Source organism: Phalacrocorax carbo, chromosome 10 (genome assembly GCF_963921805.1).
Source record: "Phalacrocorax carbo chromosome 10, bPhaCar2.1, whole genome shotgun sequence".
In the NCBI taxonomy this organism is placed as follows: domain Eukaryota; kingdom Metazoa; phylum Chordata; class Aves; order Suliformes; family Phalacrocoracidae; genus Phalacrocorax; species Phalacrocorax carbo.
Window position 1 is genome coordinate 10,016,244 of NC_087522.1, and position 27,437 is coordinate 10,043,680.

A 27,437-nucleotide genomic window follows, 5' to 3' on the forward strand; every position below is an offset into this window, starting at 1 on the left:
CATGCAGGTAGGCTTATGCTTGCGTTATCTTTCTCTGTAACCATGATGTTACCATTTATTCAGATAGCTATTATGCTGTAAAAATTAAATTCAAATTATGAGGTTGATTTTTATAAAATGTAGGGGTTTTTTTGTCCTGCTGAAATTGTATCTAGCAATCTGATAGCAAAGTTCTGTAATATAGGATGTTGTAAGCTCAGAGTAAATATTATATAATATGCTAAGTAGCTGCTATAATTCTGTAAGGGGAATTGTAGATGGAGTGAATGATTAAAAATCAAAAACCCAAACAAAAAACCTAAGATAAAAACACCTGCAGTCAAAACCTTGTTGCTGCATGGGCTGCACAACTGGAATTTCAGCCTTGCAGAGCTCTGTAAGGTACAATTTCTTGCATAAATAAGTGTATGGATTTCCCAATTAAAGCCAAGACAGTTATGTAACTTGTCTTAATCTTCAGAGGATTCTTGTGACAAAAGCTCAAAAAAAGAAAACTAGTGTGTCTTTTACAACAGGACTTCTGTTGACATCAGTTGGAACTGAACAGAATTCTGAATAATGAATTTAGGTTTTCTGCATCTTTCCAGGTCTTTAACTGAGTAGGAAACAAGGCAACTGAAGACTTGTTTTCTCTTACACTTCTGAAGTGTAATGCCATGATCTGCATTATTCAGAAAATTCTATTGACAGAATTTACCAAGCTGTAGAGTAGGTGATGGGACAGGATATCAAACCGATGTGTATATAATTAAATAGCATAGGTTGTTGTCTCTTTTTAATGGAGTATAATTTACGTGTGTTTTTAATTTTCCAGGTTCTGTACAGAGTAATGAGATGTGTGACTGCAGCAAATCAAGTGTTCTTTTCTGAAGCCGTACTTACAGCTGCCAATGAGTGTGTTGGTGTTTTACTTGGCAGCCTGGATCCAAGTATGACCGTACACTGTGACATGGTCATCACATATGGATTAGATCAAATGGAAAATTGTCAGACCTGTGGCACTGATTATATCATTTCAGTCCTGAATCTGTTGACACTGGTTTGTACATATTATTATTACTGCGGTTTTGTCATTGGAGAATACTATTTTCTAACCTTGCTTTTTGTGTGTGTGTGTGTTAGATAAATATTTAAAACTCTTCTATAAAGCTTATTCTGCTAGCTTGTTTATGCATTTGGCTTGTCGATAAAGTGGCATTTAGTTTTAGCCTGAGTGTTTGCGTTGGGTTTTTGGGGGGTTCTTTGGGTTTGCTTTCCCTCCCTGTCTGGCTTGACTGGACAGTGCCATTCTCTGGCCTCTGCAGTTGATAACACCACCTGATGAATTTCAGAATCTTAGTACTTAATATAGTCTATTTATCTACTTATGCCATGACCTGGGAAATCAGACTTCTTCAAAATATACCTCTTATTGTGTAGGCCACCAACTCTTAAACTCACATCAATTTAAAGTAATCACACAAACTGTCTCTCAGCTGTGCTGTTAAAGTCTGAAAAATAATTAATTTTCTGAATGTGGATTTGGAAAAGCAAATGCAAAATACTTGCTTTGATGGGAAGGTGTTTTTTCTAGTTATAGTGAATACAAGCTAGAAAAATTAAAATACTAATGTTTAATAATTACTCTAATAAAAATTAATTCAGGTAAAGATATTTATAATTTTGGTTTTTATCCCAGATTGTTGAACAAATAAATACAAAACTACCATCGTCATTTGTAGAGAAATTATTTATACCAGAGTCTAAACTACTTGTTCTTCGTTATCATAAGGAGAAAGAGGTAAGAGTGCCTTCTACAGGTGTATTACAACATCCTTCATGCATTTCCTAGAATGTATGTATTAAGCTGTAAAATTTCATTCATCTTAAATATATATTTTAAATATTTGATTATATATCTATGAAAATTCTGAAAAGGCAGGTGTAGCTAGTTCTTGGTTTTGGCATTTAGATTTAATAAGGAATTAGGAAGTTGGCCATCATACCAGGTAGAGAAGTCCTTAGTTGATGTGGCTTTTCACACTCGATGTGTTTAGTGGATGATCCAGAAAGTAATCAATAGATTCTGTAAGTAGTACTTAATTACAGAAAACTGGAGATAGGTAATGTGTATCAGACTAGGCTAATCATAGATAAAGAAGCATAATTTTAAATTCTGTGTTGGTGACTTAACATTATTATTCCATGCTAATCAATTATTACTGTAATTATTTTATACTCTCAAGGTTGTTGCAGCAGCCCATGCTGTATACCAAGCGGTATTGAGCCTGAAGAACATTCCTGTTTTGGAGACTGCTTACAGGTTGATTCTAGGAGAAATGACCTGTGCTCTAAACAGTCTTCTCTATAGTTTACATCTTCCTGAGGCCTGTTCTGAAATCCAGCATGATTCATTCAAGAAGCATATACTCAATGTGGATAATGCAAAGTTTGTTGTTATATTTGACCTCAGTGCTCTAAGTACTATTGGAAATGCTAAAAACTCATTAATTGGGGTGAGTAAAAAGAACAGATAAAGTTTGTGTGATAAGTGTAAAAACACTTTCTCTTAAAATATACCGTAAAGACTTTCACCAGTAGCGCACATATGTATAATAAAATTATCATATTTGTTTCATAACTTATGTTATAGTAAAACTTCCAGTATTAAAACTCAGGGAAGCAAAATGGCTGGATTGTATCTCTAGTTAGGGCATAATGAAAAGCAGTTTCTAGGGAGCATCTTATCTGGGTTATTCATGGATTGATTCTAAGATTGTCATAGTAATTCTTTTTGAAAATAAAGATTTATTGTGTCCTCTGGTAGTATATCAGCTGTGTGAAAACACTTGTTCCAGATCTTTCCAAGTAAAAACAAACTGCTTTTAATAGGTTATTTAAAAAGGGGAAAGAAAATAGTTACAATTAAAGTCAGAAAATTAATAGAGTTAAATTATTTTCCTTGGAGAGAAGCAAAACAAAAATAATGGTATGGAAACTACACTTAAAAATAGATCCTCTTTATTATGTTTCTTTGCTTATGTTGCAATTGTTTTATAGATGTGGGCCCTTTCGCCGACTGTGTTTGCACTACTGAGTAAAAATCTGATGATTGTTCACGGTGACATAGCAGTTCATTTTCCTGCTGTCCAGTATGCAGTACTCTATACATTATATTCACACTGTTCCAGGTATGAGGATGAATAATTCATCAGTATTGTAAGAGCATTAGGATGGAATGATCTGAACAGAATATATTGTGGGAGGGATTCATTTAAATAGGCTGTTACAATTAAGCTCTTGCCCAAACTTCCCTAATCAGTGTTTACTTTTGTTAATTGCAGGGAGTCTGTATCTCAGCCAAGAAAGGATATCCTGGCTTAAAATTTGGCATTTTATTCAAAGACAGATTAGAAGTCTTTGAATAGAGATAACTGAGAGTAAATAAGGAAAGATTATTTTTGCTTATTGTGAGATCTAGGAGAGGTAACGAAATGTAAACAACAGATTTAAACACTGTTTGGATCTTATTACTGCAAAAGGTTGTCAAAGTAGGGGAGTATACTAGTTTAACTGTTACTCTGTACATTTCTTGGTTTTGGTGATTTTTTTTTTTTTTTCTTACTAAGCATTTGATACCAGCTAGAGTTGAAACCAGGTTACTGGGCTGCAGGGACTGATGTAAAATTGTCACTTTGTTTTAGGCCAGGGATAAAAATATTTGGCTTTTGACATAATGTGGTTACTGTGTGACTTTTGCTGCTGGGTTTTTTTGGTTAGAGGTTTTTTCTTGTTGTTTTTCCCCCTTCTGTATACTTTAAGGAAGTATTCTTAATCTTGGAGTGGTTTTATATTAGATGTTTTTCCTTGCCTTTTCAGGCATGACCATTTCATATCCAGTAGCCTCAGTTCTTCCTCCCCTTCTCTGTTTGATGGAGCAGTTATAAGTACTGTTACCACAGCAACAAAAAAACACTTCTCAATCATACTAAACCTTTTGGGGCTACTGCTTAAGAAGGATAACCTTACTCAAGATACCAGGTAACTAACATCATCTTTATGAGGAGACTTTCTTTTTTCTTTAGAATGCCTTAATTCTGAAACCAGGGTAATTTTAATCTGTAAAACTTGAGGTAAATTTAAGCAGTCAAGTATTTGGTTTTTGGGGTTTTTTTTTTAAACAGTAATGAAATACATGTGGAAGAAGTAGCTGCTCATTTTTATGCATGAAAACTAGAAAAATTGAAACCATCGTGAGATCTATACAGTCAAAGCAAAGCTATCAAACTTCACAGAAAAAGTCGTGTTTTTCTTTTTTCTCACTGAATGTGCCTTTTTACAATAGTTACAATCCTGTATTACCAAAATGCTGTGAAAACTGGGGTCATTTTTAATGTTACAAAACCTTTTGTTTAAAAAATGAGTTATGGTATAACACTCATCTGAATGTGAAGTAGTTTAATGTTGAAAGATACGTTTCTGTAACTGTATAGAATGACATACTTCTGTTTTTTGAAGGAAACTACTTATGACATGGGCTTTGGAAGTGGCTGTTCTGATGAAAAAATCAGAAACATATGCACCGTTATTTTCTCTCCCATCTTTTCATAAGTTTTGTAAAGGACTTTTAGCAAACAGTAAGATATCGCGTATTTTTACTTATTAAGTTCTTTTTATATGGCATAATTAAGTACATAAGTGACCTTGTCATATACCACTGGTAGCTGCAACTGTGCTTGTTTCATTCACTTTTAGGGATGCTTCCAGTTTGTAGTGCAGAAAGACTTACACTCTCTTTCTATAATTTTTCTTAAATGGATCCCTGCCTACTACTTTTGCAAACAATTAATTTTCTTAAAATAATTTGTGATTGTGAAATTGATCTACCAAAAATGTCAGTGATGTGCTAAATCTTGCTTGTAAGGTTGCATTTTATTTTATCAAAAGCAGTGCGACCATTCCATAACATGATGTATTGTTTTGGATTTCAAAGCATGGAAATAGAAATATGGGAACAAATATTTTCAGTAGCATAATACTAGCAAGAGCAATAACTTCCCAAGGCCAGGAGCTACTAGGTTTACATTCGTTTTCTTACTGAAATATTGTGTGTAATGCCAGTGTATGGATTAGTCTGTCAGCTGTCAGAAAAGGCCCATAAGTAACATGTAGCACAAGTGGCTTTTTGTTACTAAACATTTACGTGTTATATTAAAACCAGTCAATGAAATCAAAAGAAAAGTATTGCTTAAAACCAGTCATCTCCTACCAGCTATGCTGTAAAAGTGTCTTTAGATGTTTTACCACAACCAGAGTAATGCATAAGTTATCTAATTCTAGCAAGAATAACTTCTTTTCCTTTCAACTCCTTAATTCAGCCCTTCTAGAAGATGTGAACATTTGTCTTCAAGCATGTAGTAGCCTTCATGCCCTATCTTCCTCCCTCCCAGATGACCTCTTACAAAGGTACTTGCACAGAATTCTGTATATCATTTGAATTATGCTGTGGATGGAAATGTTACCACCTTTTTTCCTTTTTGGTGATGCAGGTGTGTTGATGTGTGTCGTGTTCAACTGGTACATAGTGGTGCACGTGTAAGACAAACTTTTGGAAAACTTCTGAAATCAATTCCTTTAGATGTCGTGTTGAGGTAAGTTATTGAGATTAACTACCATATAGAGAGGAGTTTAGTTTCTTTTTTGAATTACATTTATCTGAAAAATAATGCCAGTCGGATGTCATCATACTGTCTTAATTTAAAATCAAAAAGCATGAAGTGTCTTGCTATGTCTCCTACTTCGTTACAGGTTTAAGAACAGTAGGCAGTACACAGTTATTAAAAAATCTTATAAACTATGCAGCACTTTTTGCAGCAAATATGAATACTTGTAAAGATCCGTGTTGCCCAGAACTCTAGCAGTATTGTCTTGCAATTTGTCTCAAAGACCTGAACTCTTAAAGCACTTTGTCTTAATACCAAGGAGTATACTTCCAGTCATTACATACATACATTTATATATATATTTTTGTGTGTGTGTAACTTTTTCTGCACAACTTCTTTTGATTTATTCAAGTATATTATAGCATGGGTTGTTTCCCCCGTCCCCTTTTCCCGCAGTAACCGTACCCACACAGAAATACAAGAAATTTCTTTGGCTATAAGAAGTCATATGAGCAAAGCTCCAAGTAATACATTCCACCCGCAGGATTTCTCTGATGTCATTAGTTTTATTTTGTACGGGAACTCTCACCGAACTGGGTAAGAACTTCCTTTTAATACTGAAATACGTAGATGTTGAATTTATAGTAAACAACTCCAAGCTATATTTAGTTTAAAATCTGTAATTATCTTTACAAATTACATTGTTTTACCTTCAATTATTTTTTATACTGCTTTTTAAGTATTTATAAATATCTTCAAATATGCACCTTTTTTGCATATTTGCCTATGTACATTGCTGCTGGAGACAGTCCTATGGGAGATGTGTTTGAGAGCAATAGGGAACCAAAGTGTGTGCAGTATAAACTTGTTAGCACATGACCTTGTGTTAATCTACTGATGTTTTCTTTCAGGAAGGATAATTGGTTAGAAAGATTATTCTATAGCTGTCAAAGACTAGATAAGCGAGATCAGCCAACCATCCCTCGTAATCTGTTGAAGACTGATGCTGTTCTTTGGCAATGGGCTGTTTGGGAAGCAGCTCAGTTTACTGTTCTTTCGAAGTTACGAACTCCTCTGGGTAGAGCCCAAGACACTTTTCAAACAATTGAAGGTAATATAAAAAATATAGTTTATTTTCATGGAGTTTTTTTGGTAAGACTGTGCAGCAAAGAGCTTCATGTCCAAGGCAAGAAGCACAATGGCTTTATTTTTCAGTAATTGTAGATTTTAGCATGTTTTTGACTGATGCATCAAGAATTGCAATGGCAGAAAAGTGGTTGCATAACTACTGTTAACTATTGAGAGATTTTGCTATCCCTTGATATTTGAATAAAATACTGTCTGTTAACCTTTTTTCTATGTTTTGGTAAAATGTATAGGTATTATTAGGAGTCTTGCAGCCCATACATTAAATCCTGACCAAGATGTTAGCCAGTGGACTACTGCAGACAATGATGAAGGACACAGTAGCAACCAGCTTAGGCTTGTTCTCCTTCTACAGTATCTGGAGAACTTGGAAAAATTGATGTACAATGCTTATGAAGGATGTGCCAATGCCCTTACCTCTCCACCCAAGGTTTGTCTGTCTTACGGTGCTGATGATACTTGAAACAGTCTGCTGAATGAACAGTGTTTCCAGGGTTGTTCAGATCTTAACCATGGAACTTAAGAAGAAGAACTCAAGCAAAGTTTGAGACTCCTAATTTGTCTGGCTTCGACTTTGACTTATTCCTAGAGAACACATGAAAACAGGATTTATTTCTGGAGTTCCAGCTTGTATAGTGGTACAAATCAAGCAAGTCTGTAGTACCTCTGATTTTTAGCAGTTACTTATGTGTAGGTTGACAGCAGTCCTGTTATAAAGTAACACAATTATTTGAGGCTTTAAATTGCTTTTTGAGGAATACTGTAGTTTATAAACATACCCTTTTGTGTACTCCTAACTGCAAAACATTCTTCACTGTTGAAATAAGTTGTTTAATTACTAGACTTTGACATGACAGTAATATATGATTTACAGTCAGTTCATTTCAAGATTTTTAGCTTGCCAGTGTGCCTGGCTAGTTGCGTGCTGTGCATGATTTCAGACCATCTGCATTAATAAAATTAAAGATGCAGAATTTTGCCCGTTTCTTCATCTCTCAATTGAAAACTCAGCTGGAGAAAAGAAACCTATCCTGACTCTGATTGTTATAAAGTACTTAATGTAACTACTTTGATTCATATGAATGGTATTGTAAAACTTCTCTTTTCTGTCTTTAAAGGTTATCAGGACGTTCTTTTATACTAACCGTCAAACGTGCCAAGATTGGCTAACGCGGATTAGGCTTTCCATCATGAGAGTTGGATTGCTGGCTGGCCAGCCTGCTGTGACAGTCAGGCATGGTTTTGATTTACTTACAGAAATGAAAACTAATACTAGTATCTCTCAGGTACTTTCTTTTCAAACTGTGTAGACTATTGCAAAAATCTTCCCATAATATTCTAAAAGAACTAAGCTAAGGCAATCAGTAGTTATTAAACCAACTGGTCTGTAAAAGATAGCATTATTTAAAGCCACATTTTAAATTCATATTCTATATTGACAGACTTTTGTGGTTAAGTGATACTGTAGGTTGGAGATAAAGATGTACTGCATACATGTGGTCAAATACTATACATAAACGAATGCTATAGTTTGTTCACGGTTTGAATTGAGCAATTTCTTTTTAAGCAGAACTTTCTGCTTAAACCTTATGAAACTTCTGTTGTATTAGTGTGAGGCCTTCCCAAGCTTCTGGTAATGTAGTGTCTTTGCTTACCTGGGGCTATGAGCAGGAGGGGGTTGTATCATGAGGGTGTGTATCCTTCCTCTGTAGGTAACTGGCAGAAGTGCAGGGGTGGGATGCGTGGATGAAGTGGTTAAGCCTTCTTAAAAGGTTGAATGGTTTCTTCAGTACATGACTTGATATGCTTAAATATTTTAAGAAAGGATGTTTGGTAGATATTTATTACTTCCTGCTTATTTATGAATTCTCACACTTACATAGGTATAGACTATCACATAGTGATTGCTAACTATTGATGTGGATTCACAGCATACGCTTCTCCCTTAGCTCCCCTGCTTTTCCAAAAGCAGTGCAACGGATAGGTATGCAGAGCACTTCTCTTGTAGATGCGTATAATGGAACATTGCTTTATCATTTCCAAGTATTTAACCATGTATACAGCTCTTATTTTATATGAGATTTGTTAAATAAAGCTTTTGGTTTGGTTTTAGGGAAATGAATTGGAAGTGACAATTATGATGCTGGTAGAGGCACTGTGTGAGCTTCACTGTCCTGAAGCTATTCAGGGTATCGCTGTCTGGTCTTCTGCTGTAGTTGGGAAGAGTCTTGCCTGGATCAATTCTGTAGCTCAACAAGCAGAAGGACGGTAAGTTTTCTCAGATAACTGGGTGTTACAGACTTGGATATTTTTATCCTTCTTAGCCATAGTTCTGAATCTTTTAAACTGTGGCATGAACCAAGGCTACAGATCTAATTTCCATGTCAATTAAAGTCAATGTATCTTTCAGAGATATCTAAAGATGCTGGATGGATTAGGTATTTTAACTTCTAGTTTTAACTAAATTACCAGGATTTGAATATAAATGGTGTTCCTAAGCTGTTTTTGAAGTTTTTCATATGCAGCATTATTATTTTCATATTGTATTTAATTTTCCGTTGCAAAATATTATTAATTATTTTCTAATGAAGTTTCTGACCAATGGTGTGATCTGATTACCTGCTACAGTTTGCCAAGAGAGGGACTCCGAGGGAGATGCTTTGCAGTTTTAGTTCAGCTTTGAAAAAGTGGCTTCTACGTCTATTGAAGTAGAATCTTTGGCTGCAGATACAAATAAGTGGGTCAATGTTCCAGATAGGGTATGCCTTCATTTTGGTGTTTTCATCTCCTTAAAGGAATACATCCCTTCTTCTGTATGAAATGAAAAAGGGACACCTTTCATTGTTTACCTGCCATGTAAAAATCCCCAAACAAAATAAGCTAAAAAGGGGTTTTATATTTATAACTTTTTCCCATTTTTGTAAGATTTCTTAAAATAATGTGCAGCTTTGTAATATGCGAGAAGCTTAGAAATGTCAAGTTTGAGGTGCGAATTGTTGCCCTAGACCCAGCTTTACAATCGTGTATTCGATGATATGTAGTTAATCAGTATTTGGCTTTACTCATTCAGGTAAAAAGTGTGACAGTCAAAAATAAAACTAATTTGTCTCCTTCAGTCTGTACTTGGTTTGAAGTTTCCATTAAAACCTGGTTGGAAAAGCTTTTATGCTATGCCATGACCTGGAAATTCAGCCAGTAAACTTGTATTCTGTGTTAATCCCTTTCTTCTGCTGAAGGTGGCACGTGAACTTTTTTGAGTATTGTGGTAAAGAAATGTTTAAAATATAGTCTACCAAAAAAGAAAACTGGTTCTGTAAAATGTTGACTAAGATATTAAACTATTTAAGGTTTGAAAAAGCAACTGCGGAATACCAGGAGCACCTGTGCTCCATGACAGGAGTGGATTGCTGCATAACAGGCTTTGACAAAACTGTTCTGAAGTTGGCCAATTCAAACAGTGTGAATAATGCAAGCCCAAAGCATTCCTTGAATGGTCAGTATTTATTGTTTTCTTTTTAAGAGATATACAATTTTAACTGTATGTGCATAAAATGAGAAAATTCAGTGATATAGCCATTGTAAGTATAGTGTCTAATTCTTAAAACAAAACCTGTTTCTGTCTGCAGTTAAACTGCACTGCTTAATGCCACTGAAACCAATATAATGTGTAGATACGAGGGTTTGCAATACTGAGGTCTAGCTGAATGAAACAAAAATATCTTGTAATTTACTATTTTAATTCTAAATTATTTTAGATCATTGTAGCTTAAGGCTTAGTATTTATGACATAATTGTATCATAAATGCACTAGTTACTGTTTTTTAACTACTGAGACTTTGTTGCAGTATTCTATTTCCTCTTTGAAAAGGGACCTTCTCTGTTCTCAATTTCATTATTCTGTTTTCCTGTTTTGATGCTTCTTTACACAGATATGGACTAAATTTTTCCAAAACTTCCTTTGAAAAGGTTCTTTTTTTAAAAAAAAAGAAATATAAGTGGAAGAATACTGTGAATGTTATAGAACTATTTTATTTTTAAAATATTTTTCTTTACAAAAGACTTAGAAAAATACATTTGAGTAATAGAATTGCTATTTAAAAATATATATTTAAATGCATATACTATTTTTTCATTTCACAGGAGAAACTAGAAAAACTGTTCTGACTAAGCCAAGTGACTCTTCACCTGAAGTTATAAACTACTTGGGTAACAAAGCATGTGAATGTTATATTTCCATTGCTGACTGGTCTGCTGTTCAAGAGTGGCAAAATATGGTCCATGACTTGAAGAAAAGCAATAGCAATACCTCAATCAATCTGAAAGCAGATTTTAACTACATAAAGTAAGGATATAATTAATTTATTCAGCAGTACCTTAGAGTTCAATATCTTAGAACTGAAATACTCCTTATGGATTTTAGAAACTGGATGTAATTGAAATAAAGGCATGATAAGAAAGGGGAGTTTTCACATGCTGAATTTTTTTCTTCTATTGCAGTTACTTAGATAATTCCTTCTTCAGTGGATAGCAACAAGAATATTGAACCTTTCAGTCTTCTGTATTCTGAGCCATCAAGTCTCTTAACCTTTCAGTGCCTTTTTTGTGTAGTTCTGCAAAATGCCCAAATTATTTCCCAATATAGGACAATGGAAAAAAGAAAAGTTAATTTTCTGCTTTGGGTTCTTAAGCAATATAAATTTATATAATCTATGATCTGCACAACGTTCCAGTATTTCTGAAGTCTTGGTTTCATGTAAACTGAAGAGTTGAAACCATGGCCTCATGAAATTCTGCCCCCAAACTTGCTTTTCTGTGCCTAGAGGAGGACGTGGAAAGTTTTGGGGTTTTTTTGTTTGTTTTTGAACTTTTCCAAAGTCTACCTTTTTCTTGCTATGGTAGAAGAGTATTATATATAGTGTGGTGATAATATGAAAAACTTCATAGCTGGAGAGGGGTGTTTTCCTTTCGCTTGAATTTATCCATTTGGTGCAGTACTATTGCCTTGTATTGATCTATGTGAAAATTGGGATTTTTGCTTAGAATTAAGCATAAGTGCTCTGTAAGATTTGGAGTTAGGCTTTAGTCTTTTTTGCTGTATAAGTTATACAACTGGAATGAAGTAAGAAATGTGAAAATAAAACTATAAACATTGAATTGCAGATCTTTGAGCAGCTTTGAGTCTGGACAACTTACTGAATGCACTGAACAACTAGAATTATTACCAGGAGAAAATATCAACCTACTTGCAGGGGGATCCAAAGAAAAAATAGGTATAAATGCATTACTTTAAATACAAAAGTAAATATTTCTTCATGTATCTGTCTATAAATGACACTGGAACTTCTGAATGCAGTTTGTGTTCAGTGGACTGACCATAACCTATATGAACTGAACTTCAAAATGATGGCAGTTGTCATTCTAAATGTTGATACAAGTGTGTTTTCTAGAGGTAATTTGTTTATAAGTAACCTATCATGAATTTCTAATATGAATACAAATATATATTGAATACTATATTTATTAAAAGTTTTTTTCAAACTTGCTTGCTTTCAAAAACGCATTCTCAGATGGTGACACTTGATAAAATTTGGCAGTTCTAACTGGATTCAATTGTTTAATCTCTATGTAGACATGAAGAAGCTCCTTCCTAATATGCTAAGTCCTGATCCAAGAGAACTTCAAAAAGCAGTTGAAGTACAGCTTTTGAGAAGTTCAGTATGTCTGGCAACAGCTGTAAACCACATAGAACAGGAACAAAAGTGGCAGTCAATATCTGAGTAAGTTGAAATATGCTGTGAATGTAATATACTGTGAAAAGCTGTTCTAGTTGTTAAATGTAACTTTGAAAAGCATACTCTGCTTTGTATGTATCTATGGTAGTTCACTACTAGTTTTAGCTGTTATGAGTTATAAGCTTACTGAGGAAAAATAAGATGATGTTTAGCTTGGAGGTTATGTAGTTCTTTGATAAAGTACTGCTTCTTGTCACTTTATTAAAGTGTCATACTGTAACGTACATGATATTGCAAGAATTTTTCAGTTTCTTTGAAGATGTAGAATTTGCTTTTTCTTCAGTAATTTTGATATCACTGTTTACTCTTGAAGTCTAGCTAACAAGAATGTTGTGATTCATTTCAGAAATGTTATTAAGTACTTAAAGCAAACATCACGAATCGCTATTGGACCTTTAAGACTTTCCACACTCACTGTGTCTCAGTCTTTACCAGTGTTGAGCACTCTTCAGTTGTATTGTTCTTCTGCTTTGGAAAACACTGTATCCAACAGGCTTACATCAGAGGTATGTCTGTGTGTTTAAAACGCAAATTGGAGCAATGTCTTTCTCCATGTCATGTCATGATGTATTGAATATAGAACATACATTGTTTTGATTGTGGTTAATGTGGTTAATGATATTGTAAAAAGACCTCATTTTGTTTCCTAACATGCCTTTACCCAGTTTTTTTTACATTTACATGTCTGTTGGAGAATTCTTTCTATAGTTACAAATACATCATCTCTTTCAATTACATTTACAGTATGTTAGGTTTTACTGGTAGATGATTTTTAGAGAAGTGGTGACATTCTGGAAATACATTGTAACACTTATTCCTATGTAACACACAGTTTATTTTAAAAGTAACTTCAAAAAATATTTATCAAAAACCAATCACTTCAGCTGTTAAAAACTTAATGTCAAACTTCAACCAGCATGAATGATACAGTTCTGATTTCTAATAATTTTGTTCAGAAAACAGTTCTGCTTGATTTTGAGTTATTCTTAGTGTTGTCCTCTCAAAATCAAGCATATTTTTCTAGAGTTGCATAAAACATATTTCATGATAAAGGATGGCTACTAATACAAATAAGAATGTATACTCTGCACTGAAATTGTCTTTGGTTTTAATAAATGAAAGTACATTTTAGTAAAGATGTCTTTCATGACGACCGTGCAACTTGTGTGTCTTTCAGGACTGTCTTATACCTCTCTTCAATGATGCTTTGAGGTCATGTAAACAGCATGATGTAAGGCCATGGATGCATGCACTGAGGTACACAGTGTACCAGAATCAATTGATGGAAAAACTTAAAGGTATATAAGCTCTTACTTTAGTGTTATGAAGAGAAATGCAGAATTTGAACTTAAATCTTTGGCTGAAAGCAGTAGCTGTGTCTTTTTCTATTATTTAGATTGATTACTTTCTAAAGGCCAAGTTTTGGTTATTTAGGTTAAGACTAGGGGTCTCAATTACTACTACAGTGTAGACAGTGTTAAAAAGAAAAAGACTTTATTCGGAGATACTTGGCAGTTCTATACTCTCTTAATAGCACTTTACTTGCTCATTTGGTCATGCTTTAAATGCTTTCACTTTTGAACACTTAACAATGGTTCACGAAACAGTTATGAAAGCCATTTAGATGTGTAGTATGATAAGAAGTAATGGGAGAAAAGGAAGTTGTATCAGGGGACAAGTAGATTTTAGTTAAGAAGAATGTTTATATTGGAAAAAATTACTCTTGCCCAGCAGAAAATTTATGGTTATATATATTTTTTTTGTTTCAGGTGGGGTATATAAATATTCTAGGCAGAAATGAAGTCATCTAAATTTCTGAAGGAGGTGTTAGGAAATACAAAAGAGCTGAGCAATTTTTGACTCATGGCCATAAACAGAACACATTGGGCAGTAATTATCTGTATAACCCAGGTGCAATTATTGTTTGTTTAATACTTTGTTTACAATATCTTGCTTTCTTTTTCAGAACCAACAGTCCCAATTAAAAGCCATCTAATGGAGCTGGGCTTAACAGCAGCAAAATTTGCACGGAAGCGAGGAAATATTGCTCTAGCTACACGACTGCTTGCCCAGTGCAGCGAAGTTCAGCTAGGAAAAACCACCACTGCACAAGACTTAGTCCAGCACTTTAAAAAATTGTCTGTACCAGGTCAGATAGATGAAAAATGGGGTCCTGAACTTGATATTGAGAAAACAAAGTTGTTATACACAGCAGGTGAGAATTTTCTGATTACATTGTAGATACTTGAGCTACTTGTCCTGATAACCAGGCTAATTCCCCTGACCTTGAAGAAATCATCATAGGACAGTATCATTAGGAACTGATTTCATCCTGTTAACTGTTTCAGTCTGGGAGTGTTTTCACACAAGTCGCTACTTACTTGTAATTTTTAAATTCAAAAGAGAATTTTCTTTGTGAAAATATATTGTTACAAGGTGTATCTAAATATGCTGAATTTCATAATAAGTGTTTTGAATAAAGTTAATGCTCTACTGAAGATACACTTTTCATGATGCGCAGGTCAATCAACACATGCCATGGAAATGCTGAGTTCTTGTGCCATATCCTTTTGCAAATCTGCCAAAGCTGAATATGCAGTCGCTAAATCTATTCTCACGCTGGCGAAATGGATTCAAGCAGAATGGAAAGAGATTTCAGGACAGTTGAAACAAGTATATAGAGCTCGACAGCAGCAGAATCACACTGGTCTGTCTACCTTGTCTAAAAACATATATAATTTGATTGATCTCCCAGCTGTTAATACACTAGAAGAAGAATATCCTAGGATTGAAAGTGAATCTACAGGTAGATTTGTTCTCCTTCTTATTCTTTTTATTAAATTAGTTACTGATGATTCCACTGAGGGATAGCACCAGTTACATTGACAAAGACTAAATGCTCCATCACTCATGTATTTGTTTTCCTAATACATGTATAAACAGTGTGTATTTTATGCAAAAGGTAACTATACGCAGTTAAAAAAAACCAAACACCTTAATATTGATAATGTTGTATTTCTGTCACATTTTTCTCATTCAAGTGATGGTGGCCTGAAGAAGAAACTGGGATGCATTTATTTTATGAGGAGAATAATAAAATTTTGTCACGCTTTTGTCTGCTTTCAACTCTTGTATTTCCTAAGGTTTGAATGAGATCTTTCAGATAAAGCATTGACAGGGTTTATATTTTGAAGGCCCTAATATGTGTGAAAAGCAGTTACCTCCAGGTTTTCTCATGATTAATCTATACTTAACTTGAACACTTCTGTTGTTGCCACAAAATGCACTCTAATTCCCAATTTTTGGCAGACTTTTCTTCAAATGTCAAGATGAAGTTCTTTCTCCGCTTAAGCATGGGTTTATTTCCTCTCTTGCAGAGTCAGAATTACTTTAGAACTGTTAATGGATGTTAAGTAGTAGGTGCTTTCTGACTTGATTGTGAAGAAAATCAATATATACACATACACACACACACACAGCCCTGGGTACTTTACAGATGTCTGCTCTCTGAAGCGTCTTGCTCTTTTGGAGATCATGAGTTTCTTGCTTCAGTTCCATCTTTCTGTGAAAGAGAAAGGAATTGTAGAGTATCGGCAGTGGTTGTTAGCAAATGAAAAACAGGTCTTTGTTTTGCAGCCAGTGTTGGAACTGAAAAACAATTGCATTTCAGAAAATTTTACACTCTTGGGTACTAACTTGACCAAAAAATATATTACATACTTATGGTTTTGAATTATTTTCTATGTTAAGGAAATTAGAAGTAGGTTTTACACCGTAACATATATTGCTCTATTTTTTTCCCATCACAGTAAATATTGGAGTTGGAGAACCTGACTTCATCTTGGGACAGCTGTATCATTTGTCTTCAGTACAGGCACCTGAAGTAGCAAAGTCTTGGGCAGCCCTGGCTAGTTGGGCTTATAGATGGGGCCGGAAAGTAGTTGATAATGCCAGGTAAATTCATCCTAATGTTTAAATTCATACTTCACAATTCGTTTTCTTAAGGTAAACCCTGGCTTTGTACTTATGATTACTGTTCTTTGTGGTCCAATGTTACATGTGAGCAGAGAACTTAATGTTCTCTTGACCACTTGCCTCCTGTAAGAAAAGCAAGCTTAATTCTGAGATAAGGATGAAGATTTCTTCCTTCAAGAAGTTTTGTATATACAGTCTTAATGGGTTCAGTAGCTCTACGAATGCTAATATACTGGGGATCAATAATTCATTAAATGTTACAGTCAGGGAGAAGGTGTTCGTCTGCTGCCCCGGGAAAAATCTGAGGTTCAGAACTTGCTTCCAGACAACATTGCAGAGGAAGATAAAGAGAAAATCTATGGGATTCTTGGACAGGCAGTGTGTCGTCCAGCTGGGATTCAAGTAAGTGTAAATTTGCTTGCTTAAAAAGTGTTCAACTTCAGTGTGAACCTTATTTTTCCTCTACTTGTGATTCATATTATTCTTGTAAATGTTTTAAATTAAAATTCAGACAATATAAGAGTTCTCTAAAAACCATCTGTTAGCTAAATGGTAACACATCTGTCTGTGGACTATAATAATATGCTCAAGTTATGCAGTTGTATGAGTTGCCTAGACAAAAGCTGAATTAGGAACTGACATTGCTTGTAGAAATTGTTGGAGGACTTAATCAAATCTCTTTTCTCTTCATTTGCATTGAGGATGAAGATATGACTCTACAAATCACCGAAAATGAAGACAATGAAGAAGATGATATGGTGGATGTTATATGGCGTCAATTACTAACAAGTTGTCCCTGGCTTTCAGAACTTGATGAAAATGCAACAGAAGGATTAATTAAAGTGTGGAGGAAAGTTGTAGACAGAATCTTCAGTCTCTATAAACTCTCCTGCAGTGCATACTTTACTTTTCTCAAACTCAATGCTGGTCAGGTTAGTGTTTGTTCTGTTGAGGAAATCCAGTTACGAACTTCTCTAAACGATGATATGAATGATATACTTAGCTTAGAGGAGTATTTCTTTCTTTCAAGGTTCTGCTTGATGAAGATGATCCCAGGCTGCACTTAAGAAATACTTCTGAGCAGAGCACTGATGATGTTATTGTGATGGCAACCCTAAGACTGTTACGATTGCTTGTGAAACATGCTGGAGAACTTAGACAGTATCTAGAACACGGTTTAGAAACTACACCTACTGCTCCTTGGAGAGGTAAATAGTTGTTATCTAGTTGTTAAAATTTCATTTTGATACCTTTCTGCTTGTATTTAGAAAAAAATATATTCATTGCACTTTCATAACATTTTTAAGTATGGCAGAAAGAGAGCCTGTATTTTACTAAATTTCATTAAAGGTGTTCAAGTCTGGCATGCATTCTGACGTTAGAATAGATGAGTGGCACAGCTTCAGATCCCTTCCCTCCCCTGCCTTAACACATTGAAAGGAGAAAGGAGGTGTAGTTTGAGGTATTACATTATATTACCACCCTAAAAAAAGGGATGGTTTTTTCCCTAGCTACAGTTTGAAATGCAGTTGAGAGAAAGATGTGTGGCTAAAGCCAGATGTCTCAGAAGTAGTTGTTTGTTACTACACTGCTGGTTCTGGTTGCTCAGGGACTTTCCCACAAAAGGTTATTGAGTTGAAGTGTGGAAGGCAGCCGAAGAGGGGGCAGACTATTGCAAAATTGTACTTTCTTGTGAAACATCCAGTTATATACTACTTCAAGAACTATTAAAGAGATTCCTCTTTATTTTTGAAAAATTATGTAACAGATGCAACGTGCAAAACTCAGTTCCTAGTGCTTGATTAAAGGATTGATATATTGTATCTGATGTTACCTGTATTTGAATACTAGAAGAAAATAAGCTATTGCCTGTACTGTGAAAGGCAGTTATTTAGAGGAAGTTTTTATTAGGAAAACAGACATTTACAATTCTCCCAGAGCAAAATCAGCATGCTTTTAAAAATAAAATTCTGCATCCTTTGAAGTGAAATGAAATGAACCGGCACATTTTCTTTTCCCATTTATGAAGGTATTATACCTCAGCTTTTCTCCCGCCTTAATCACCCAGAAGTGTATGTTCGTCAGAGTATTTGCAACTTACTGTGTCGAGTGGCTCAAGATTCTCCTCATCTCATACTATATCCTGCAATAGTGGGTACCATTTCACTTAGCAGTGAATCCCAGACTTCAGGTATGGAGAAAAAAAATGAATGTTCAAATACACTTTAACTTATATATTTTTTTTATATACTGGGTAAAATAATACTGAGGGTTTGGAGTTTGGTGTCCCATTTCACCCCCCCACCCCACCCCCCCCCACCCCCCCACCCCCCCCCCAACTCTGATACTTTCTTTACCAGTTTGGCAAATAAGTTAGTTTTCTCAATTTTATCATCATATACTTTGCCAGTACGTAATGTAACGTGGGACCAGGTGCTAAATGAAGTATTGAGTGATGTATCTTTTGAGGCCAGAACAGTGTAGCTAATATTTTAACATCTGTTTTTAATTTAGGAAACAAGCTGCCTTCTGCCATCCCTACTTTGCTAGGTAATATTCAAGGAGAAGAACTGTTGGGTGGTGAATGTGATGGAGGGAGCCCCCCAGCTTCTCAAGAAAGTAGTAAAGATGACACAAAAGTTGGATTAAATGAAGATCAAGCAATGATGCAAGATTGTTACAGCAAAATTGTGGAGAAACTATCTGCTGCAAATCCAACGATGGTATTGCAGGTAAATAATCCAAATGTATGTTACTTGTGCTTTTATTTGAACCACAAAGTAATTTATATATCTTGTTGGTAGACCCTCTGAAAGTTAGTGCATCTTTTGCTGTCAGGCTTTTTTTTCCTTTTTTTTTCCAAGTTGTTCATCTACATGAAGTTTTAATACTAGTACTCTTAATTAAAAGTGAATCTTAATTTCTTTTATACAGGTTCAGATGCTAGTGGCTGAGCTGCGCAGAGTTACAGTTCTTTGGGATGAACTTTGGTTGGGAGTTTTACTGCAGCAGCACATGTATGTCCTCAGAAGGATTCAACAACTGGAAGACGAAGTCAAGAGGGTCCAAAATAACAACACTTTACGGAAGTATGTCTTTTTTGAATAATTCAAGTGATAATTATATCAATTGTTTGTTCTTGGGGAAGCATAGACTCAAACTGATTAACAGTGTTGTTGCTCCTGAATTCATACTATCCTAGCCGCTGCTTTGTAAGCCAGTGACCTTATTTCAAGAGCATTTTGATGCTGCAGCTAGTACTCTAATCAAATGAGACAACAACAGTCTGTGTGAGTCCATGTTGGGATTTCCTTAGTAATGATGTGTTAGGACCCAACGCATATTAAGTTGTGGATTATAGGATTCTATAGTTCTTCATTTCAAGGTTTTTCTTAAGTCTGAAGATGTTGAAGGATGTAATCTGTTTGGAGTTTATTGCAAATACAGATATTTGGGGTAAACAGAACATCTTAATCTGCTTTTGGTTTTCAGTGTTCAGCAAGTCTTTTCCTCTCTCATATCTGGGTTCTCTGTGAATAGATTTGTGGAAGAGCAAAGCCATTCACTGTGAACATGGCTAAGCTTAACACCTCTTGAATTCTACAGTCAGGGCTGACACGGAATGGGAGGACAGCACGATCTGAATTGTGCTCTTCCCCTTCCTTATAGTGTGGTACACCCTCAGGAAGTAGTGGTTAGGAGCTCTTTTGTTAAAGGAAATAGTTGCTTAGGGTGGTTTGAGCTCTCTGAGCTTTTCCTCAGTGTTTCTAGTGGTGAAAAGCCAAGTTCAAATGTTTCAGTTTCTAAAACAAACAAAAAAAAAATTCAGCAGAACATGCATTCAATGTGGCATGAAATACTCTTCCTTTTAATACAGTCATCCTTGAAGTCCTTATTTTAGAGATGTGTAACTGTTTTCGGGAATTGTTAGATGTCTCATTTGCAGTCCTATTTTAATGCTCTGCTTATGAAGTAATTTGGTTTTATGGAGTTAAGAGGAAATTTATTTTTTTTACTAGAGAGGAGAAAATAGCAATCATGCGTGAAAAGCATACAGCTCTAATGAAGCCCATTGTATTTGCTTTGGAACATGTACGGAGCATCACTGCAGCTCCTGCAGAAACTCCTCATGAGAAGTGGTTTCAGGATAACTATGGAGATGCAATTGAAAATGCACTAGAGAAACTTAAGAATCCTTTGAATCCTGCTAAACCTGGAAGCAGCTGGCTCCCGTTTAAAGAGGTATTATATGCACAGACGAAGAGTACAATGTAGAGACTCTTGATGCTCTTGCTGCACCATGTGCTTGACCCTCTCCTTAGTATTCTCTTGCTCTTCTCTTGCATATCAAGATTGCAGTCTATCTTCAGCAATCACCACAGGCATGCTAGACACTAAAGCAAAGTTAACTGTTGTCTCCGTAACAAGTCTTATTGACTGCATTATTGCATTTCTACCCAATGAATTTTTTTTTTTTCCAAATCTTGAATCTTCTGCTGTCTGAGATCTGTCAGTTTTGGGGGCAGAGGGCTTTAACTGTCTTTCTGAAACTATGCCATCCAAGTTTAGTGGATTTAAATTTGAACTAGCTGGTACTCTGGTTGTCTAAGTGTAGTTCTTAGGCTGTGCAGCAACCTTCAAATGATCAACCCTTCCCAAATATACTCTGTTATTCAATTATGTGATCTTGTCATATTAGGTTTTTTACAGGTCTGAGGAAAAGCAAAATATGTATTCACTTGGATATCCAGAGCAACCTGGTGGTTTTTAAAAGTCGTGATAGACAGAACCTAGGTTTTACAAACAAATAGACTATTTTCTTTTTTGTAGTTCCCCTTCTGCTTTGCAGAACAAGCGAGCGTGCAGATACATAAACAGGAGGTTGCTGAACGCTGCTGCTTTTGACCACAGCTCAAATATTTTTAAATGCAGGAGCAAACCTCCTGAGGAGTTTGATTTATTGTGACTTGGGTGCGTATCACCAGGCAGGGTATATTTGCTGCATAAAGGATGTGTTTTAGATCTTGTCATCTTCATCCTAAGCTATAAATGGATTGGTAGGGTGGCAAGAATGAAAGGTAGTTTAAGATGACGACTACCGTTAAGTCTGTTTTGATGTTTGGTTTTTTATTTTATTTTTTTATGCTATCTGTCAAGGTGAACTTTAACCTAAACCAAAACATTTCTTTGCAATAGGTTATGCTAAGTTTGCAGCAGAGAGCACAGAAACGGGCTAGTTACCTTTTACGGCTTGAAGAAATCAGTCCTTGGTTGGCTGCCATGATAAGCACTGAAATAGCACTTCCTGGAGAAGTATCTACCAGAGACACAGTCACAATTCAGAGTGTGGGCAGCACCATCACAATTCTGCCTACCAAAACCAAACCTAAAAAGCTGCTTTTCCTGGGTTCAGATGGGAAGAACTATCCCTACCTGTTCAAAGGTAAGAAATTGAAATTTTCTCCGATGAGTTACTGTCTGTTATAAATCAGAAAATATTAGTTGGGAAGATGCATCATTGCAACTTTTGCTTTCTCTGCCTGCATGATATGGAGAGAAAGTCTTTCCCACCTCATGCTTCACCATACACTTTTGAGGATTTTAGCTTTGTGAAGCTGTAAGTCAGGGGTGCTTCAGATCCCTTCTTTATAAGGGTTGCATCAGAAACAGTGTTCTGCTTGAATACTGATAGGATTAGCTGGATCCACTTTTCCAGAAGCTTAAGGTAGCACCCAGAAGAGACCTTTCAGGGAAAGCATGGAGTCTCTAAAGGGAAAGATCTCTGTCTTATGTTAGTAACTGTTGTGTGTACCGCTAACAGAGCTGTCATAAACTGGTGATTTCAGTAGGTAAATGCTATGTAAAACTTTAGGTTTAGGCTGAACATCTCATCCTTACTCTGCATAATTTAAAAAGCTATTCATAGTCTGAAATGAAGTAAGATTTAAAAAAAACCACTAACTTTGGGGCTTTAAGAGAATATTATTTATCTAGAAACTAAATTTTAAACAAAAATTTATGACAGGTTTAGAAGACTTGCACCTAGATGAAAGAATCATGCAATTCTTATCAATTGTGAACACAATGTTTGCTACCATTAACCGTCAAGAGACACCAAGGTTCCATGCGAGGCACTACTCTGTGACGCCTCTGGGAACAAGATCAGGTTTGATCCAGTGGGTGGATGGAGCTACACCTTTGTTTGGTCTTTACAAGCGGTGGCAACAGCGAGAAGCAGCTTTACAAGCACAAAAGGTAACAACTATGGTTTATGTCAGCTAGGACAATTCAAAGGGAAACGCTTATTCTGATTTGTGTTCTAGTTCTAAGTAATGTAGTCTTAAACATATTGTGTTTTGTTCATAATCATGCAGAATGGTTCTGTGTATTCATATCTCTTGGGATTTCACCAAATGACAATGAAATTGCATAATGTAGTTATATATATTACATATATTACAGTATGTAACAAATACGCTGTTCTGGCATAGTAATTCAAGGAGAACTATTTTTGCACAAATAGAGTTAACCTTGGTTAAAATTAGTTTAGTTCCACATCTCATTCTCATTTCATTTTAAATACAGGGTTTTTTGAAATTGACCTTGGTAAGAGTAGAGTTAGGCTAAAGCAATGTATTTTCAGTTTATTTAGGTTTTCTTACCCATCGAGTTTTGAAGAATTCTCTGCACTGTAAAAGTCATCCTCAACAGAGAAGTTGATGTCGTATTATTCTCACCAAAACTGAATTTGGGATACTTTTCTGTGGTAATGAGTTTCAATATATAAACTAGCATTTTTACTTCTAGGCTCAGGACTCTTACCAGACTCCTCAGAATCCTGGAATAGTGCCTAGACCTAGTGAACTTTACTACAGTAAAATTGGACCTGCATTAAAGGCGGTTGGGCTTAGTCTTGATGTGTCACGTCGTGACTGGCCCTTGAATGTTATGAGGGCTGTTCTAGAAGAACTGATGGAAGCAACTCCCCCAAATCTCCTAGCTAAGGAGCTCTGGTCATCATGTACTACACCGGATGAATGGTGGAGAGTTACACAGGTGAGTTACAACAAATATATTTTCCCTTTGAAAGGATGTGTTTTTAATGGGATGAGGGGCAACAAATGCCTGGGATGTGTTCAAACAATGGTACTCCTGAGTTAGGTGAGCTAGGACTGAAGAAGTTTCATGTAACAGGAAATGTTAGTATTTGGCAGGAAATGATGCAGTTGTACCATATGGAATAAAAAAATGGGTATGCACCTGATAACTCTACATTATTGAACTAGGATTATCAGCCTAAGACATGAAAACTCTTGTAAGATGATATCAGACAACAAATAGAATACAGCTTGGAATAAGTTGGTTTTGATTTGTCTTACACTTAAAATGTTTTAAGATGGTAGTCACTCCAATGTGTTGGCATAGGATTCCCACAAATAATTTTTTCCTGAAACTCTCTTTAAAGTCGTATGCAAGATCCACTGCAGTTATGTCCATGGTTGGCTACATCATTGGTCTTGGAGACAGACATCTGGATAATGTTCTTATAGATATGACTACAGGAGAAGTTGTCCACATAGATTATAATGTTTGCTTTGAAAAAGGTAATTTAAAAAATGCTATATGATATTCAAATAGAAGGTTTCCCTTCTTGGTAATTAAAAGAAACAACTTAAATTTTTATCTTAAAGGGAAAAGCCTTAGGGTACCAGAGAAGGTTCCATTCCGGATGACGCACAATATTGAAACAGCACTTGGAGTGACAGGAGTAGAAGGGGTTTTCAGGCTTTCTTGTGAACAGGTAAGTTAAGAAACCTGCAGAAAACTGAGGGCTATCAGTTGCCAAATACTGTCTTAGAACCTTTCTGTTAAACATTCTGCTGTTAATTTATAAAGCCTTCACATTTTCTGCTGTGATTTCAGTTGGACTTACTTTAGATTACATCCTGTAGTAGGTATTTAAGAAATATAAGAATGTCAGATAAATACATGTGCAAGTAGTGATACAACTACAGTTCATCAGGGAGAGGGACTTGTAGCTCTAGATGTAAAATGTTTTGTTTTTCCTGAAGCGCTTTTGTGAAGTTTTGCTTATCCTCTTTCTTCAGGTCCGCACCTTTATAAACATGACAGATATGTTTTTAAAAAGAAATAAGCTCTGGACAAAGGAGAGCTTTCTTCCTCAAGTGTCTGTTGCTACAGTTTGGAAGGCTAGAATGCAATCTTCATTTTCAGTGATGTTACTACAGGCTAGCTGCATTTGTATATGCTGTGGTGTTCTTCCTGTATTGATAGTGGTTACGGATAAGTTACAAATTTCTGTACTTAAGTACAGGCAGTATTTTGCATTTAAAATTCCACTGTTCTGCAAGGATAATGCAAGATCAGAATGAGTCTGTTTCAAATATGATGCAGGTCCTTCATATTATGCGGCGTGGGAGAGAGACTCTGCTTACGTTGCTTGAAGCTTTTGTTTATGATCCTCTGGTGGACTGGACAGCAGGAGGTGAAGCAGGATTTGCTGGAGCTGTTTATGGTGGTGGTGGCCAGCAGGCTGAAAACAAACAAAGCAAAAGAGAAATGGAAAGAGATATTACACGTAGTCTCTTTTCATCAAGAGTGGCTGAGATAAAGGTGAGTTTACTATAGTAATTTTCTGGCTTATAACCAAAGTAGGCCCTATGCTTTCACTTCATTTATTTGCATTGTGAGGGTGGTGGAAGAGGTGGTCATTTATTAAAAATAGTTCACAAATTATATTGAGCTAAACTGAGTTTGTATTGAGGAAGTGCTTACAAGTATTTAGTTTTGTGTGTTGAATTCTAAAACACATTTGAATGTTTTGCCTGAATCTGGGCTAGAGGAATAAAAATAGAGGTTTAGAGAGTATTCTAAATAATGTCTGTTAAGCTTTAGCATTTGTAGCACTGGAAGTAGCCCTAGATGAACAACATCACTGAAGGATTAAGTGCTGCCGTATGTTACTTTCTCTTACCTGTTTGAATTAAGTCCAGTTCTATAATATCTACGTCTTGGTTATAGGTTAACTGGTTTAAGAATAGAGATGAAATGCTTGCTGTGCTGCCAAAATTGGACAGTAGTTTAGAAGAGTATCTGAACCTGCAAGAGCAGCTGACAGATGTAGAAAAGTTGCAAGGAAAACTACTGGAGGAGATAGAATTTCTGGAAGGTGCAGAAGGAGTGGATCATCCCTCTCACACACTTCAACACAGGTACAGAGGAGCGAGGAATTCTGTCGGGAATCTTGCAGTTCAACACATTTGGTGGTTTAGTAATGTACTTACAAGTTAAATGTTAGAAATGTATATATGAGACCGATTAATAGTTGGGTAAAAGCTATTAGAATAAGCAAGTAATTCCTTGTACAGAGTAACTATTGAAACCATTTTCCTACTGAATAATCTTACCTATGCCCTACGCCTCAAACTCCATCAATTTGACCTGTGCTAGTCAGTGTTCCACACTTGACCCTCAAGGCAAGAGACAGAATGTGCGGAATGTGATGTCCCATCAAATTAATCCACAAAATGCAGCTACTGATAAATAGCACAAAAATCCTTTCATCTAAGTTTCTAATTCATTATTTTTCAAGTTTATTTAAAATTGATCAAGGGTTTCAGAATTGCATGAATACGCACATGCATTCATTAGTTTGTAGGAAAACAATTAATTATAGAATCACAGAATCATTAAGGTTGGAAAAGACCTCTAGGACCATCAAGTCCAACCGTCGACCCAACACTACCATGTCTCCTAAACCATGCCCTGAAGTGCCACGTCTACACCTCTTTTAAACGACTGCAGGGATGACGACTCCACCACCTCTCTGGGCAGCCTGTTCCAATGCCTGACTGCTCTTTCAGTAAAGAAAGTTTTCCTGTTATCCAACCTAAACCTCCCCTGATGCAGCTTGAAGCCGTTTCCTCTTGTTCTATCACTAGTGACTTGAGAGAAGAGACCAACCCCCACCTCGCCACAACCTCCTTTCAGGTAGTTTCAGAGAGCGATAAGGTCTCCTCTTCCCTGGGTTAAACATCCTGTTCCCTTAACCTCTCCCCATGAGACTTGCTCTCCAGACCCTTCACCGGCTCTGTTGCCCTTCTCTGGACACGCTCCAGCACCTCCATGTCCTCCTTGTAGTGAGGGACCCCAAACTGCACACAGTACTTGAGGTGCGGCCTCGCCAGCGCTGAGTACAGGGGCACGATCACTGCCCTGCTCCTGCTGGCCACACTATTCCTGATACAAGTTGTATGTAATTGGTGAGAATGTGTTCATTTTCTGGTCAAGAAGGTAGTTGTATTTTTCAATATGGTTTTGTGTTCAATATAGTTAAGTATTTTTTCCTGTGTAGTACTTACTTGATTCTTTGGCTTCAATAATTCAGGTATTCTGAGCACACACAGTTGCAGTCTCAACAAAGAGCTGTCCAGGAAGCAATCCAGGTGAAGCTGAATGAGTTTGAGCAGTGGATAACACATTACCAAACTGCTTTCAGTAATTTAGAGGCAACGCAACTTGCAAGTCTTCTTCAAGAAATTAGCACACAAATGGACCTAGGTATAAAATAGCATTTGTGGGGTTTATTTATGGTTTGAACATAACTAGAGTTTAGTATCAGGAGGCACTATGAGTATCCCCTACCTTACAGGCAAGGAAAGACCTGTATATAATAAATTAAAAGAAAGGGGGTTCTTCAAAGGGTGATTTAGAGCACTTCAAGGTTTCTGTGCCAAGCTCTCTGAAGGAACTTGTCTGTCTTACCCTAGCTGGGCATAAGATTATTCTCTTAACTTGTGCTCGGAATTCTCGATATGAATTCTCCATGCCTCCTTTATCACAAGTAAAGAATATTTTTGAA

At 36.0% G+C, this 27,437-nt stretch overlaps 1 protein-coding gene across 3 annotated transcripts in view; it reads left to right on the forward strand.

Moving 5' to 3' along the window:
- The window catches only part of SMG1 (SMG1 nonsense mediated mRNA decay associated PI3K related kinase), a 66,254-nt gene that overhangs the window by 25,858 nt on the left and 12,959 nt on the right, over positions 1 to 27,437 (forward strand). For all 3 annotated transcript variants that reach the window (XM_064461798.1, XM_064461800.1, XM_064461799.1), the window contains 37 exons: positions 815 to 1,039; positions 1,679 to 1,780; positions 2,226 to 2,495; positions 3,040 to 3,170; positions 3,859 to 4,020; positions 4,498 to 4,616; positions 5,358 to 5,445; positions 5,529 to 5,630; positions 6,099 to 6,239; positions 6,554 to 6,753; positions 7,022 to 7,218; positions 7,907 to 8,074; positions 8,902 to 9,056; positions 10,136 to 10,281; positions 10,929 to 11,130; positions 11,949 to 12,058; positions 12,418 to 12,565; positions 12,927 to 13,086; positions 13,758 to 13,878; positions 14,547 to 14,795; positions 15,102 to 15,386; positions 16,390 to 16,534; positions 16,819 to 16,957; positions 17,257 to 17,487; positions 17,586 to 17,763; positions 18,585 to 18,746; positions 19,070 to 19,287; positions 19,490 to 19,644; positions 20,575 to 20,797; positions 21,752 to 21,998; positions 22,581 to 22,810; positions 23,363 to 23,611; positions 24,021 to 24,159; positions 24,247 to 24,356; positions 24,971 to 25,189; positions 25,598 to 25,788; positions 26,964 to 27,136. In XM_064461798.1, coding sequence (XP_064317868.1) covers positions 815 to 1,039; positions 1,679 to 1,780; positions 2,226 to 2,495; positions 3,040 to 3,170; positions 3,859 to 4,020; positions 4,498 to 4,616; positions 5,358 to 5,445; positions 5,529 to 5,630; positions 6,099 to 6,239; positions 6,554 to 6,753; positions 7,022 to 7,218; positions 7,907 to 8,074; positions 8,902 to 9,056; positions 10,136 to 10,281; positions 10,929 to 11,130; positions 11,949 to 12,058; positions 12,418 to 12,565; positions 12,927 to 13,086; positions 13,758 to 13,878; positions 14,547 to 14,795; positions 15,102 to 15,386; positions 16,390 to 16,534; positions 16,819 to 16,957; positions 17,257 to 17,487; positions 17,586 to 17,763; positions 18,585 to 18,746; positions 19,070 to 19,287; positions 19,490 to 19,644; positions 20,575 to 20,797; positions 21,752 to 21,998; positions 22,581 to 22,810; positions 23,363 to 23,611; positions 24,021 to 24,159; positions 24,247 to 24,356; positions 24,971 to 25,189; positions 25,598 to 25,788; positions 26,964 to 27,136 — 6,490 coding nt within the window. The remainder of the gene's footprint in view (positions 1 to 814; positions 1,040 to 1,678; positions 1,781 to 2,225; positions 2,496 to 3,039; positions 3,171 to 3,858; positions 4,021 to 4,497; positions 4,617 to 5,357; positions 5,446 to 5,528; positions 5,631 to 6,098; positions 6,240 to 6,553; positions 6,754 to 7,021; positions 7,219 to 7,906; positions 8,075 to 8,901; positions 9,057 to 10,135; positions 10,282 to 10,928; positions 11,131 to 11,948; positions 12,059 to 12,417; positions 12,566 to 12,926; positions 13,087 to 13,757; positions 13,879 to 14,546; positions 14,796 to 15,101; positions 15,387 to 16,389; positions 16,535 to 16,818; positions 16,958 to 17,256; positions 17,488 to 17,585; positions 17,764 to 18,584; positions 18,747 to 19,069; positions 19,288 to 19,489; positions 19,645 to 20,574; positions 20,798 to 21,751; positions 21,999 to 22,580; positions 22,811 to 23,362; positions 23,612 to 24,020; positions 24,160 to 24,246; positions 24,357 to 24,970; positions 25,190 to 25,597; positions 25,789 to 26,963; positions 27,137 to 27,437) is intronic.